Source organism: Zingiber officinale, chromosome 8A, assembly GCF_018446385.1.
Source record: "Zingiber officinale cultivar Zhangliang chromosome 8A, Zo_v1.1, whole genome shotgun sequence".
NCBI classification, from domain to species: domain Eukaryota; kingdom Viridiplantae; phylum Streptophyta; class Magnoliopsida; order Zingiberales; family Zingiberaceae; genus Zingiber; species Zingiber officinale.
The window spans coordinates 25,139,206-25,153,291 of NC_056000.1; the positions used below are offsets into that span (position 1 = coordinate 25,139,206).

Here is a 14,086-nt window from a genome sequence, read left to right on the forward strand (position 1 = left end):
CTAGGGAGATGAACAAACTGGCTTTTATCCATATACAAGTAGTCGATGCACAAAATTTCTCAAGGAAGAGTCAATTTTTGGAAGGAGGAAAAAAACGAAAGAACGAAAGGGAATTAGCACAGATTTCCCCTTTTTATTTGACAAGCTTATAGCATTACCTCAGAGCAAGTTATAATTGTCATGGCGCTTAAAGGTAGAGCTGAATAAGCTCATCACTCACAACAGACGGAGTAAGAATGCCAAGGTCAGTGAAGAGCAGTGTGAGGTACTGAGGCGGGGTGTAATCCCTAGCAGATGTTTCGACTTCTACATCTGGTGGAACAGGGACGCCAAAGTTGATCGGACGAAGTGCGGGCTCCATGTCCTTCTGATCCAATGGATACAGCCGTGCAAACTGCAGATCATCACAATAAAAATAGTATTGTTGTAAAAGCTTTTTGAGTTCAATGGTTATTCTGCCTTGCAAACGAGTTGAAGTTCTATGTTTGTATACCTTGTAACTTTCAGCGGCCACATAAACAGGTTTATCCATACTATGCGCCACTATCGCAATTTGATATGTTCCCATCATGTTAATAATGCCTCCACTCTCAACAACTCCATCAGCTCCAACTAATACCATGTCAACCTCATCCATTACATATGCGACGGCAGAATCAATAAGAAGTTTAACAGGAATGCCTAGTGCAGCGAGTTCTTTGGATAACTTCAATCCAGTTCCATCAGGTCTACCCTCTGAAACATAAGGAACACATGAGTTTTTGTTTAAGTGTCCCAAGATCGCAGTTATGAAATGTTTTATAAAGGACCTGTGCAGAAGACTGTGAATACTTTTCTATTCGAAACTGCCAGCTTCAAAACTTCTAATATCACTCTTGAAAAGCCATGAACTAATATTGTGCAGCCATCCAATATAAAATCTTGGCTAAGCAGGGCAATTGTGCGGCGTGCCTTGCATATTTAAAGTCGAACTTAGTTTTTATGACATACGGGTAAAATCACAAAAGAAACACGGGCAATCACCTACCTTCATGGAAATCTCACCAAATTTTTCCCCTCGTTCAATCAAGCGAAGCTTTGCAGCATGAAAGTCCTCATATTCAAGGGCGGAAGTTCGGGTAACATATCGCATAAAGAGATCACAACCAGCTGATAGTGAAATGGAAGTTGCATCCCAAGACTGAGATACCGGCATATCTGTTAGTTATAATTTCAAGCAAGTAATCCAGCAATGGGAACAACAATTATAAGGTCTCTTTGTCTGCAACATTAGATCAGACTGAAAAATAAAATTGATTCCATCGATTAGGCCATCACAAAATGTAGTAATGTTAAACTATTGAAGCTGCTTTTATTAATGTCTTTATTTATAAAAACTCAAAAACAATATTTCAATAATATTTTTATTATCATTTAATCCTAATTTTTTATTATTAAAGCGACACACATATATATACTTAGACGTTGCACGACACTTTAAGAGTCCGTGACATGTCTCAATGTGCTGGCATGTTGACAATAGGGGCATCACCAGTTGATGGTAGTATTCTTAAGGCGAGAACACTGGATGAAACCAGAATGACACCTTAGGATTGTGAGCTTCAGCTTGCCTCTAGGTTATATTTCTCTAAACTATTTTTTTTTGTTTATCCTGTTGAATAATTTTATTTGATTGTTTATGTTTTGCACAAACAGCTTCATCACCTAAATATCGTAAGTTCAGAAACTGATGCTACACCTAGAAGTTTGTAGTTTGACTAAAGGCTAAGAAATTCAAGGAGAATTATTTATAAAAAGGAAAACAAAACCAAAGGACTCATCACCAATGTGTGGGAATTCAGATCCATATAACAACATTAACAACATTGTTGGGAGGAGATAACCTTTTACTCCCGTCCTAAAATGGAGAATAGTTTCACATTCCATGTGACGTCACATCCAATGGGGTGCGGCCGTGCAGGATCACCTTATGGTCAAGAAGAGAGAGAGAGAGAGAGAGAGGATCAAGCCATCAGAAAAAAGTAACCTAACTTGGTAATCTTTAAACTATCAATGCTATAAGAGCTAAAATTATATTTGAATTTTTTTATATTGTCTTTTGAATTTTTATTATTAAAAGGGTGCATCTCTAGAAGCGACAACCTTTGTCAATGTGCACCTCAAAGCAATTGCCCTCTAAAAAGAAAGGTCACTCCCAAGGCTTAAAATCTCTTCCTCAAGAACTCTAATGCCTTTTTTTTCCCATTCGTTCTTCTTTCGTTTCAATTTTTAAATCATATATACTCAGACGAGGCTCAACATTGAAAGGGTGCACGATAGACCTTATTGTGTAGTCGAATCAGTAATAGAGGCATCACAGGTTGTATACTTAGAGGGCGAGGGTCGGATCAAGCCCGGGTAACCGGGTTGTATACTCTAAACTATTTCTTTGTTTATCCTACTGAATATTCTTAATTATAGCTTATGCTTTTATTGATTGTCTTACATCACTGCAATTAAGCCTACTTTTGCTAATTAAGAAATTGATATTGATTATTTTGCACCAGCAACTTCGTCAACTAAATATCCTAACTTCACTAAGTGACGAGCAACTTTGTCAATTAAATATCCTAACTTAAGTGACGAGCAGCTTTGTCAACTAAATGATGCTATGCCAAGAAGTTTGTAATCAGTATGAAGATTGAAAAAATGAGTGAGAACTATTTATAAAAAGAAAAACATACGGGAGTGATCCAATTTGGAAAAAAAATGCATAAACACTACAGAGGTTGAACAAAAATACCTATACAGCTTAGAGAAAAAAGATGATAATTTTGCATTAATATAATCAATGTGAATAAACCTAGCCCAAAAAATAGTCACCCAAAATAAACTGAGCTAAATCAACTAGTATGCAAAGATGTGATTCACTCATTAGTAGGGATTCTACAAAAATCTTTTAAGGAAGCCGCTAAAGGAAGGAAGACAGAAATGCTTTTGAAACTGAAAAAAAAAAAAGAGATTGTCCAGTCCAAACTTATCAAAGAAAGAAAGATCGTTAGAGATCGGTTCGAAAGTGAACTGTGTAAGGAATTAGTAATTCTTCTGGGCTGTGAGATAAAATGTCAGCAATAACATAAAGATTAACATCTTTCCAAACGTGCAAGCAAAACCCTAGAGAGTAGGAACCAATAGAATCATAGAACGCTGTTTAATGTACTGGAAAAAGAGGTCGTGCAACCAAGATCCTACCTTTAGAGTATCGGAAGCTTTCTTGAGCTCGATCTCAAGCTCCATCATGGTGGTCGCCTCACTGGATCGGATGACGGCGGCGAGGGCCATGATGGCGGCGACGGCCTCGGCGAGGTCGGGCTTCTTCCGCCAGTGGTTAAATTCGTCGATGACGCTGAAGGGCTTCACGATGGATCCAGGGGCAGATGGTGGCAGATCCCCCTTCTCCTCCTCCTCCTTCAGGAGCGCAGCATGGGCCTGAGCGAGCCAGTCACTGGTGACGTGGTGCTCCGCGCGGGTCTGGTAGTAGGCGGAGATGCCGGGCCTAGGGTTAGAGCGATCCATGGAGGAGGATTCCGGGGGCGAGGAATAGGGGGAAGGAAACTGGCTGAGATTGTTCTTGTCGAGGATGAAGGAAGCCGTTCGCCCCCACATTTTGCTCCCCTGCTTTCTACCCTTTTTAGCTTTCAATCCGCATCTGATTCTATTCGATTATGGTTTTAAGTTCTTATATTCTTCTTCTTCTTCCCTCTTTGTTTTTTTTTAATAACGCATCATCAATTTTTATAATTTATTAGTTTTTTTTTTAAAAAAAACTTATTTAGCTTTTTTTAGAATTAGTTTAAGGGATATTTATTTATTTATATTTTTAAGTTTCTTTTTCAGATGTATCACACACACATTTTCATTTTGTTTTTTCCTCTGATGCGGTGATGATAAAGGCCCCCACCCCCGTTATCACGGTGGAGATTAAATTCAAGACGGTCAAAATATAGATGACATCGGTTGGTCGGACGAAGTATGTCTCGACCGGAGAGAAGGCTCTGACCCGCGTCTTCGACGCCGGGAGCAATCAAACAATCGATGCTCAAGGGAGAGTATGCATAAGTAGAAGCCGAGCGGCCACCCCGCTCGGCAAGACAACATGGATCGATGTGCAGAGTTTGACTTCGACCGAGCGGCTATCTCGCTCGGGCTGGCAACATGATTTACCCGAGCAGCTACCTCGCTCGGCCTAGCATCAGGATTCGACAATAGCAAAATGAACCTTCGGTCGAGCAAACACACATTAAGAACAACGAGGCTCTCACAGACCGAATGGGACACCAGAGTGGCAGAATTCAGGCCGAGCGGTCAATCTGCTCGGCCTAGAAGTACACTCCTGATGATATCTAGTGATATCCTTTTGGGAATTTGTGTCATCGATACCGGGCATGGGCTGCCAGAAGATCGTACGACGAAAGTTTCCACTGTCACTTTAGAGATATGCTCGGCCCGTTAAGATACTGTGTTAGAGACACTTTACTGAGACAAGTCTTTTTAGAGAAAACTTTGATAAGTGCGCTCACTTTGGGAAGCGTGCGCGCTCTACGAGAGCCCTATATAAAAGAGGGTCCAAGTATCAATGGAGGTATGCGATATTTACTATTTGTGCTATAGTCTTCTTGTTACTCCACTTCATTCCTCATCGTCGATGATTGACTTGAGCGTCGGAGAGCCAACGTCGGGGACCCCTTCCCTGTCTCGGCACTGACGTAGTTTATATTATAGTTCCGTGCAAAATCCATAGGAAGTTAACGTGAGCGCCACATCTTCAACTTTCCTCCATTCTTCTTTTTTGTATTTTTATTATTTAATGCCATTTTAGAATATTAACAAATATAACAAAACACACAGTAAATAATATAATGTTCTTAATTAAAAAATAAATAAAATGTACTAAATTATTATTCTAAGAACTCATATGTATTATAAAATTAAATTTCAAAATGGCAAAATTTCCGTCTTCTTCCTCGTTATGCCTAATAGGTAATTTTATTTCCTTTGGTGGGAATCTCTTCTCTTCCCTTTTATTTCGATCCTGAAACCTGAAAAGATCGAGACTTGGAGATGGATATTGCGATTTAGGGTTCGTGCCTTCCGATTCTAATGAGGTGGCGGCGCGATGTCGGAGGGCACCATCGCGGTTGAGGTCAGCGGGCTGCCTCAGGCGAGAGCCGCGATGACGGCGCGGGTGCGACGGCAGGCGTGGTTCGTGACCGCGTGCGGTTGCGTCCTCCTCTGGACGTGCCTGATCCAGCTCCTTGCCTACGGGCGTCTCTGGCAGAGTTGGAATCCCGCGCGGTTTTTCCTTGTCCTCAGGGACGACGTCGCCGGTGTTGGATCGAGTTCAGCTCCTCCGCCGCTCACACCTCCATCACCAGGGCTACAGTCGAGTATGTAGCCCTATCTTTTTTGTGCAATGTTATTTCGGCAAACCATACAAATATTTTTTTTTTTTCCTTTTGGACTGTTGCGGGGTAGGTGTCTTAGGAGAAAAAGATAATAGATTTCACCATTCTTTTATCCCCTAATGAGTGGTACAAAAAAGATTCGCGAATAAAGAAACTATTTTGCTGACGATGAATGCACTTGTAAGCGGACACTAGACGGATAATGAAATAATACCTAGAACAAGTAGATGAGATGTACTATCTATTTTGGCATACTCTCAATCTTTGCCTTTTGATCTTCTGCTTCGCATGGTAGACAATACATATATCCAATAGCTTGAGTTTTGGAGCTGCTAATACCAACGCAAAGAATATTTTTTCATGCAGTTGATTTTTTTTCCCTCCTGTTCTGATTGCTTGGAAGATTTTGGTCTGCAGGGATGATTCCCTTGTGTTTGACTGTTCCTTATTTTAATCATAGTTCTTGATCCACAGAAGATGTTTTAATGCTTCCTCCGTAGTATTTTAGTTTTGCTTGAATATGAATGGCATCAGATAGGCTTAGATTTATAAACACAGGTGCTTGATGGTTGAACATGATTTTCCATGCCATTCAAGCACAAATTATTTACAAACTATATTTGGTTTTAAAACAGACCGAGTATAATAATAACCCATTATTTTAGAACCGAAGTTAAATAAATTGGCATTTTAACTTGTCTATCTTCTAGAGTGTGATGTCTGCAAAATCTAACCACTTTCAGGAAATTATACAAGCAACGGCTATCTAAAACTATCATGCAATGGCGGCTTGAACCAAATGCGTGCAGCGGTTGGTATAATTCCTTCTCAAAGTTGTGGACATCTGCCAAGGGCAAGTATTGAAATTATGGTATTTGGTTTTCAGATATGTGACATGGTGATGGTGGCTCGCTTACTGAACCTAACACTAGTGGTCCCGGAACTGGACAAGAATTCATTTTGGGCTGACCCAAGGTCTTGTTCATCCCTATTTCACATCCAAAGTGCATGCTAATTCAGAACTACAAGAACCAACCGCTGAGCTTGCCGTTTAGTGTCAATTAATTGAAAAGTGGAGACACCAGGATATCAAATATTCATTTCTTCATACATTGGCACTAACTTATATACTTGTCCAGTGCTCTGTATAACTTATAGATTATCCTGTTGTTGTTTCTTATCATCCTTTTTCTTATTTGTGGTCCTAATATATTCCTGTCGTCTAATTTCAGTAATTTTGATGATATCTTTGATGTGAGGTATTTCATCAAATCACTGAAAGACGAAGTGCGAATAATTAAAAAGCTGCCAAATAGCATAAATAGAAATGTTTCAAGCCAGTTTTTTATGATGCGCCCAGTGAGTTGGTCAGATGAGAAATACTACATACAACAGGTGCGGACATCTTTTCTTAGTTTATTATATTGACATTTTGTTCTGTTACTTGAAATGCTAACATGAATGACTTGATCATTTTTGCCAGAGTAAGGAACTAGGGCTCTGTGTTTCTTGTCTCTTGTCTGTGTTCTTGCAAATTACTCGGCTGTTATGTGGGAATTTATTATTCTTGTGTTGTCTCTTGTTTGTTCTTATGCTGCAGATTTTGCCACTGTTCAACAAGTTTAATGTGATTCATTTTAATAAAACGGATGCACGATTAGCAAACAATCTTGCTTTTGAGCTCCAGAAGCTTAGATGCCGTGTAAACTATCATGCGCTGAAATTTTCTCCTCAGATCATGACATTGGGAAACAAGTTGGTTCAGATTCTTCGAGGGAAGGGATCCTTTGTTACCTTACATTTGAGATATGAAATGGACATGCTGGCCTTTTCTGGTTGCACTCGTGATTGTTCTGAGAAAGAAGCTGAAGAGCTTAAAAGATTAAGGTACACAACAATAAAACCTCTTTGATCTTCTTGTAACTAATTCACATTTTGTTGATTCTTCACCGCTGAAGTTTTAGGCTTTGTAAAATATGTTGTTATGCCTTCCTTTGGCATTTTGGGTTTTTTCATTACAAGTTAGCATACTGTTGTAAATCAAATTATGATATTTAACAAATAACTGGTAAATTGCAAAAGTTAACTTTCTTTTTATATATAGTTCTTTCTTCTCACAGAGAATAAGGAAAGGAAAAAAGAAAAAAAAAACAAAGGTCTTCAAAAATTTTGTACTAATTCAGGGTATGTTACATAACTTACAATTGGAGAATTCAAGAAGACCAGTGCTACCATTTTGTGGATTCACCTTTTTCATTTGTATATTCTAGCAACACTTATCTACTACTGAAGCTATGCTCTATTTTGTGGAATTACCTATATACTTATTGTATATCAATAATTTGGGTAAACTCTACTGTTCTCAACAATTATCGGGATAGCCCCTATCATTCGTATCCTTCCATTAAACATTTTGTAAAACTGTATCATTGTAATATTTGAATCTCTTAAATCACTTTTAAATTTAATTACATTAACTGAAGTTTTTAGTTTCCATCTATTCCTTCACACTCTCAACTCCTATCATTTCATGATTTCAATAATTAGACTATAGAATGGTAAACATATTTGAAGTTTAGCTCATTTGACTGTATTTCATACTCTGTTAGAGTTACACTAATTACTCCTCCCATGGTAACATTTTTTATTTGTATTTCCCAATAACCCCACACTGAATCTCATTATTCTCATCTCTATTAAACCTAAACTATACTTGTACCCAATCATAGATGAAACAATGATTTCATCTATGATGGCATTGCCAAACTGTTGTTCTTAATGACAGAAGGTTTTTGAAATTTTGATATTTCATGATAAGGTTTCTGTCGTCAGGTACAGCAGATTCATTTTATTCTTGTAAACAGCATTATATAGTTGTACACACTTGAAACTAACTTCTACACTTTTCAGGTATGCCTATCCTTGGTGGCGAGAAAAAGAGATAAATTCCACAGCCAAGAGACTGCAAGGCTTGTGCCCACTTACACCTGAGGAAACCACCCTTATTCTCAAAGCATTGGGCTTTGACAAAGACACTGTAATATACATCGCCTCTGGTGAGATTTACGGTGGGGAAAAGAGGCTATCAGTTTTGCGTGCAGAATTTCCCAATCTCGTAAGACCATTTTCCGTTTACAATGCTGCTTCACTTTTTCTTTAGCTACCAAATTCAGGTTGAGGCATGATACCGATCTATGATCTCTGTTCTACTTAATTCTCGTAGTCCAGAACTTTGAAGCTCTATGATACACCCAATCTGCAGGTTAAAAAGGAGATGTTGCTTAATTCAAAAGATCTGCAGCAGTTCCAAAATCACTCATCCAAAATGGCTGCACTTGATTATATGGTTTCGTTGGCGAGCGACACTTTCATCCCAACATATGATGGAAATATGGCCAAAGTTGTTGAGGGGCATCGAAGGTGACACTTTTCTCCTTTTCCATTTTTTCTCTGTGTTGTCAATTAGTTTCATTGCCCGGATTTTGGCATTGGTAGGTACCTTGGGTTTCAGAAAACTATCTTGCTGGACCGCAGAAAATTGGTTAAGCTTCTTGATATGCATAACAACAAAACACTTCCATGGGATGAGTTTGCATCTTCAGTGAAACAAGTTGTTAATGGGAGTCTTGGACAGCCAATCTGTCGAAAAGTTCTCATCAACAAACCTAAAGAGGAAGATTACTTCTATGCTAACCCGCACGAATGCCTAACCAATGCAAAGGAGTGCCTTAATGTACCTTACCAGTCAAACTCTTCGAGATGAAAACAGATACCCTGCGACTTATTAGCCTTCTCTTAAAGAAAAGTTTAGCCATTCCCTTCATGCCTTTGTAGGCCTTTATAGGCCTACCATAGATGTTCTGTTGTTATTGTTTCTTTGTTTAATAGCCTTTGTTCTTTTGTTCATTAGTTAATTTGTACTGCCACATTCTTTCTTGTTACACTGTAAGCTACTTGGTTATTTAAAAATTAAGGTTATTGAGTGTTTTAAATTTATTCTCATTCGAAGGTCTAAGGATTATATTTTAAAAATCTTTTACCCATAATCAAGGCATGTTTTTTCAAAATAAGTTAAATCGTTCTCGGAAACTTAGGTTTTGTTTGTGTTAAGTTGTGCAAGAAATTTCATAAGATATACATGGAGTTTGGAGAGTTTGTAACTCTGCAAGGTGCTAGTGTTGATGATAACTTGGAGGGTCAATGAAGAACGGAGAAGGCCCATAAGATATCTGAAACATTAGCATTGAGGCGGTGTTACAGCAGCTTGTGGAGTTTGATTTGGCGTGATGAAGTTAGTTCAATACTGACAACAGCTAGAAGAAGCAAACTGTGTAGGTGAAACGTCTCGCAGCATATTATTTGGTTGACAAGTTAAATTGAGGAAGATAAAATCTAATATATATAAGTTATGTGCGTTGAGAAACTTAAGCCAGACTTATTCATAGAATAATCATAGATCGGGTTTAGTTAATCAATTGGTGAGTTAAATTGTTTAAGAAATTGACTTAGACGGATCAATCAACAAATAAAATGTTTCTCTATTAACATAAATAAATTTAAAATGTCATATTCGGGAATTAACTTGAGATAATTTTATTTTTCAAATTAAAATTTATGTGTGTGTATATATATATTAAAAAAAATTCAGCGAAACATTTTAAAAAATAAAATAAAAGAAAAATAACGGCCGAAAAAATAAATTCTTTAAGCTATAATTACCCGGAGGCCCGAGGGTATTAGTGGAAAATTATTTACTTCACTCTCTCATGGTTACGAGCCCGACAGATCCTCATCGCTATGAGTCCGACAATCCCTTTCTCCTCCTCACACCGGAAACCCACGTTAGGGCTTTTGTACCCTCTCCGACTGCGAATCCGCTCCCGTCCATTCTTTCTTCCCAGTGATGCACCATTTGTTGGGGCTAAATCTCTGTAAGTTACTCTCTTGGAATCACTAGGGGGGAAATTTGTTTTTTTTTTTAGTGTTTTCTTGACTTGTAAGATTCGGTTGCTGTTCATAGAAACTCGATGAATCATCATCTGCATAAAAGTTTTTATCGGGTTTTTTTAGTTTGTCTACCTGTGCTTCTTCCGGTTGTTTCCTCTGGGCTTTTTAAAGATTCTCTCGTTGTAAAGATCGTTTTTTTTCGCTTTAGGTGGTGAATTTGGGCGATTCGCCCCCTGCTCTTCGTGATTTAAAGTTCTGAACAACCGCAAAGGTCAGGAACCACTACTTCAGGGTCGGAGTTGGTACTTCGAGAAACACAAGGGCTTTGATTTTTTTTTTTAATCACATATTTTTGTAGATTGTTCTTGATAGAACATGCAGGTACGGTGCGCTTGCAGTGATTTTTGGTTTTAATTGGTTGTAAGTTGAGAGTAGGGGTTTTTAAGTTGTAGCTAAGATAGGGGCGCTTTGTTGTGTGGCCGCTAGGCCACACGGTTCTCGGGCTACAAGTAGGGAGTGGTCGGTGGGATGCAATGAACCATTTTGGCCAACAAGCTCAAGTTTCTCGCCGCCCTTGTCAACAAGGTGGGACTATCGCTTTCGTGCAGAGGGGTTTTCTTTTGGCTCACAAGGTGATGATAGAGTTGTGCACTGTGGATCTTCCATTTCGTTGAATGACAAAAGTTCCAGGAGTTGGGAAAGGAATGAGTCATTTGCTAATCATCAGTTCTCTGTCTCTGACGGTGCTCTTTCATGCACCAGTAGCCCTTCTGATAGCTTCCAAAACTATCATTTGAGACCCCCAGTTACACAAGGAGCCAGCATTGAGGAATACATCAGAGGTAAGCTGAAACTTGGATTCCTCTTTCATTTATATTGGAAATCGATGATTTTATGAATAAATTTCTTTAGACTTCACAAAGGTCAACTCTGACTGTGTGGAAGTCTGTATGGTTATTTTCATAGAGTTCAAATTTGCAGCTTATATACTTGGTTTGCATGTTGATTAACAATATTTGTGCGAATGGAACAATATTGTATTCTTTGGGACATTATGAATTATGCAGAGAGTTCAATCATTCCCATTTTAAAGATAAATTCTTGGCTAAAAGTTGAAAAGAACAAATAGTCAAGCTTGGATTTGATGGGTGTCTACTTGTAAAAATTTGGTTCTTATCTATCACATGCACTTGATTAGACAGCATATTGGCATTTTATAGGAAACTCAATGGAAGATGTTATCGTTTAGCTATTCTAGTTTGTCTACCCACTTAGGATAATCTATATACTGATATCAAAACATGCATTTTTATATTTTTAATTGCACATAATTCAATGGAGGCATAAGATCCATGTAGTTGATCCCGATTATTGGGACTAACATGGATTTGATGGAATGGTGTCAGTTTCCTGGTTCTCTTTTATTTTCAATTTCAAAGCGGCCATCGTTTGACATTTTCTAAAGGATTAAGTGTCGGATTTGGCCTTTCTCTTATTATATGTTCTGTCATCAAGGAAATTTAAATTGTTTTGACCTTTTACTAGAGATTTCACATTTGAAACTCCATTTGTGCACGTCTTTTGGTTAGATGTAACCCTAGAATTACAAGGTATGGCTACATGACCACGAGTTTCACCATGTACTCTCAGTTAGTGATTAAAGATGCATTTTGGCCTTTCTGTTATGTGTTGTCATCAGCGAAATTAATTTACCCTTTCACAGGCATTTTAAACTTCATCTGTGAGCATATTTTAGTTAGAGGCAACTCTAGAATTGCAAGATATGGTGCATGACCAGGAGCTTCACTATGTACTTTGGTTGGGAATGTTCCTGAGTTGACAATTACATTGACTTATTTTATTTTAGCATTTTAAGGCCTCAATGAGCATATCTTTACACTGTTTGATTACAATTTAACTCAAATGTGGGTAATGAATTCTCAAGCAAAAGTTGTTTCATTGATATAACAGATCCAGTATCTGGACCACTGGTCATCCCACGGTTTGTGGAGGTATCTCGATCGCACTTATGAATACAAAGAATATATTGCAACTAAGATTCTTATGTAATGATCTGGATTGACTTACCTTTGATCTACAGGGAAAACTGGGGCTTCCATCCTTTAATGGTTCCTTTTCCTCGCGTTCAGATGGCAGTGAATATGATGCTATATCAAAATCTCATGGTTCTGCTGGTTGCAGCTTCTCGAGTCATCGCTTTTTCATGCCAAAGGCCATTCATCCTCTATCAGTTCCAGACCACATTGCTGGAGGTGAAGAACGAAACAGTAATGTTTTCTCGACAATCTCTGGAAACAGTCTACATACTGATCATAGATTTATCAGACCACTGGTTGAACTTCATGCTTTTGGTTTATCAGAGACTAGTGGTGTCCTCCAGAAGGAGCCAGTGCATTGGGATAACTCTGGCAATGTTGACTTCATGGACATCTGTGAACTATTGGAACCCAAATCTAGTTCTCATAATTCTTTGCATGAGTTATCCAAATGTGGACTATGTGAGAGGTGGTTGTCGCAGAGATCACCATGGTCCTCCCGCCGGATTGTTTGCAGTGGAGATTTGCCAACTGCAAGTGTTCTGTCATGCTGGCATGTGTATCATTCTGAATGTTTAGAGCGAACCACCCCTAAGATATCCAAACATGATCCCCCGTGCCCACTTTGTTCAAAGTTGCATGAAAATATTTCTGATAACTGGGCTGGTTGTCGAATGAAAAATGGATTTCGAAGGTTGAAATCACCTGGGGAAGGGCCTTCTAGAATTTGGAGCTGTGCGCAAGCGGGTGATTGTGTGGAAGGCGCTTTACATCCGCCAAAACATGGTGGGATGGTTTTATTGAGTAAAAGCCATATCAAGACGCAGCTATCTATGAAAGGAAATTTGACCAAGAAACAAAGCGAGGATCCGAAGAGAAATGGGATCCAAGTTGTTTCCCGCGGCAGAATATCAGAGGCACAAGGAGCCGTTGGGTGCTCATCATCATCATTGTCATAACTATCATTGTCATCATCATCCACACGTTCTAACTCAGGTTTATAAGATGCTGAAGCTAAGTTGTTTCGTTGAAGTGCTTAGAGTCATAATTACTGCAAAAGCTCTCTGTTCAGTGACGGCTTTGTAGTTTTGCTCTTAAATTTGCATCCTCGAGATCTTGGTGCAGGTGAGCTTGTCTAGTGTGAGTGTGTGCTCACCTGAATTGTATTTCTGTTGTCTGCATAAAGAGCAAGTTAAGTTAATGGATTAGCCACGGGCCGTTTATTTGTATGCATATCACTTGTAGACCATGTTAAGTGTTTTGACCATTTCTACGTTGTCTGTAAGGGTTGTAAACAAGTAAGTTTGGTGGCGGTTAAACTTATTTGATAAGATAAACTCAAGCTAATCGAGTCTAAATTGAATTAAATCGTTAAAATGAAAGATTGCTAAGTTTGATTTGATTTGATTTTTACAAGTTTAAGTTTGGTTTAAGTTGATTTATTTATATGTTAATAAACTGAAATGTTATTGACTTCTCAGTTTAAGTTTGTGTGTAATAAGTTTGTTTAATAAATTTGATAATATAAGTTTGTATATTCATTTTCAAAGTTATTATTTATTCATTTATCATATTAATGAACATATTTCACAATCATCCTTGATTATGAATGTTAATAAATTGAATATATGTGTTTAA

General features: G+C 38.3%; 3 protein-coding genes across 3 annotated transcripts; 2 read left to right on the forward strand and 1 right to left on the reverse strand.

The window, feature by feature from the left end:
- Nucleotides 1-9: 9 nt before the first annotated feature.
- LOC122008066 (translation initiation factor eIF-2B subunit alpha-like) lies at nucleotides 10-3,706 on the reverse strand. Its single transcript, XM_042563649.1, has 5 exons — nucleotides 3,232-3,706; nucleotides 1,028-1,180; nucleotides 810-951; nucleotides 494-735; nucleotides 10-394 (listed from the first exon to the last, which is right to left on the reverse strand). Exons 1-5 carry the CDS (start codon nucleotides 3,643-3,645, stop codon nucleotides 188-190), a joined length of 1,158 nt encoding a protein of 385 aa, XP_042419583.1. The 5' UTR covers nucleotides 3,646-3,706; the 3' UTR covers nucleotides 10-187.
- Nucleotides 3,707-4,989: 1,283 nt separating this feature from the next.
- On the forward strand, nucleotides 4,990-9,446 carry LOC122008065 (rhamnogalacturonan I rhamnosyltransferase 1-like). The gene is made up of 8 exons (XM_042563648.1): nucleotides 4,990-5,426; nucleotides 6,188-6,255; nucleotides 6,331-6,419; nucleotides 6,677-6,839; nucleotides 7,045-7,331; nucleotides 8,355-8,559; nucleotides 8,707-8,864; nucleotides 8,940-9,446. Exons 1-8 carry the CDS (start codon nucleotides 5,156-5,158, stop codon nucleotides 9,205-9,207), a joined length of 1,509 nt encoding a protein of 502 aa, XP_042419582.1. The 5' UTR covers nucleotides 4,990-5,155; the 3' UTR covers nucleotides 9,208-9,446.
- Nucleotides 9,447-9,582: 136 nt separating this feature from the next.
- LOC122010616 lies at nucleotides 9,583-13,830 on the forward strand. The gene is made up of 4 exons (XM_042567132.1): nucleotides 9,583-9,640; nucleotides 10,838-11,233; nucleotides 12,363-12,403; nucleotides 12,493-13,830. The coding sequence occupies exons 1-4, from the start codon at nucleotides 9,583-9,585 to the stop codon at nucleotides 13,405-13,407; spliced, it is 1,410 nt and encodes a 469-aa protein (XP_042423066.1). The 3' UTR covers nucleotides 13,408-13,830.
- The last annotated feature ends 256 nt before the right edge of the window (nucleotides 13,831-14,086 follow it).

Bases quoted from the DNA above. Each gene is read 5' to 3' on its own strand.
- LOC122008066 (XM_042563649.1), bottom strand. From the start codon at position 3,645: ATGTGGGGGCGAACGGCTTCCTTCATCCTCGACAAGAACAATCTCAGC. The intron at 1,181-3,231 runs GTAGGATCTTGG...CCGGTATCTCAG, and splicing joins AAGCTTCCGATACTCTAAAG to TCTTGGGATGCAACTTCCAT. The intron at 952-1,027 runs GTAGGTGATTGC...TAAATATGCAAG, and splicing joins TTGGTGAGATTTCCATGAAG to GCACGCCGCACAATTGCCCT.
- LOC122008065 (XM_042563648.1), top strand. From the start codon at position 5,156: ATGTCGGAGGGCACCATCGCGGTTGAGGTCAGCGGGCTGCCTCAGGCG. The intron at 5,427-6,187 runs GTATGTAGCCCT...AACCACTTTCAG, and splicing joins ATCACCAGGGCTACAGTCGA to GAAATTATACAAGCAACGGC. The intron at 6,840-7,044 runs GTGCGGACATCT...CTTATGCTGCAG, and splicing joins AGAAATACTACATACAACAG to ATTTTGCCACTGTTCAACAA.
- LOC122010616 (XM_042567132.1), top strand. From the start codon at position 9,583: ATGGAGTTTGGAGAGTTTGTAACTCTGCAAGGTGCTAGTGTTGATGAT. The intron at 9,641-10,837 runs GTCAATGAAGAA...GGGGTTTTTAAG, and splicing joins TGTTGATGATAACTTGGAGG to TTGTAGCTAAGATAGGGGCG. The intron at 12,404-12,492 runs GTATCTCGATCG...TTTGATCTACAG, and splicing joins TCATCCCACGGTTTGTGGAG to GGAAAACTGGGGCTTCCATC.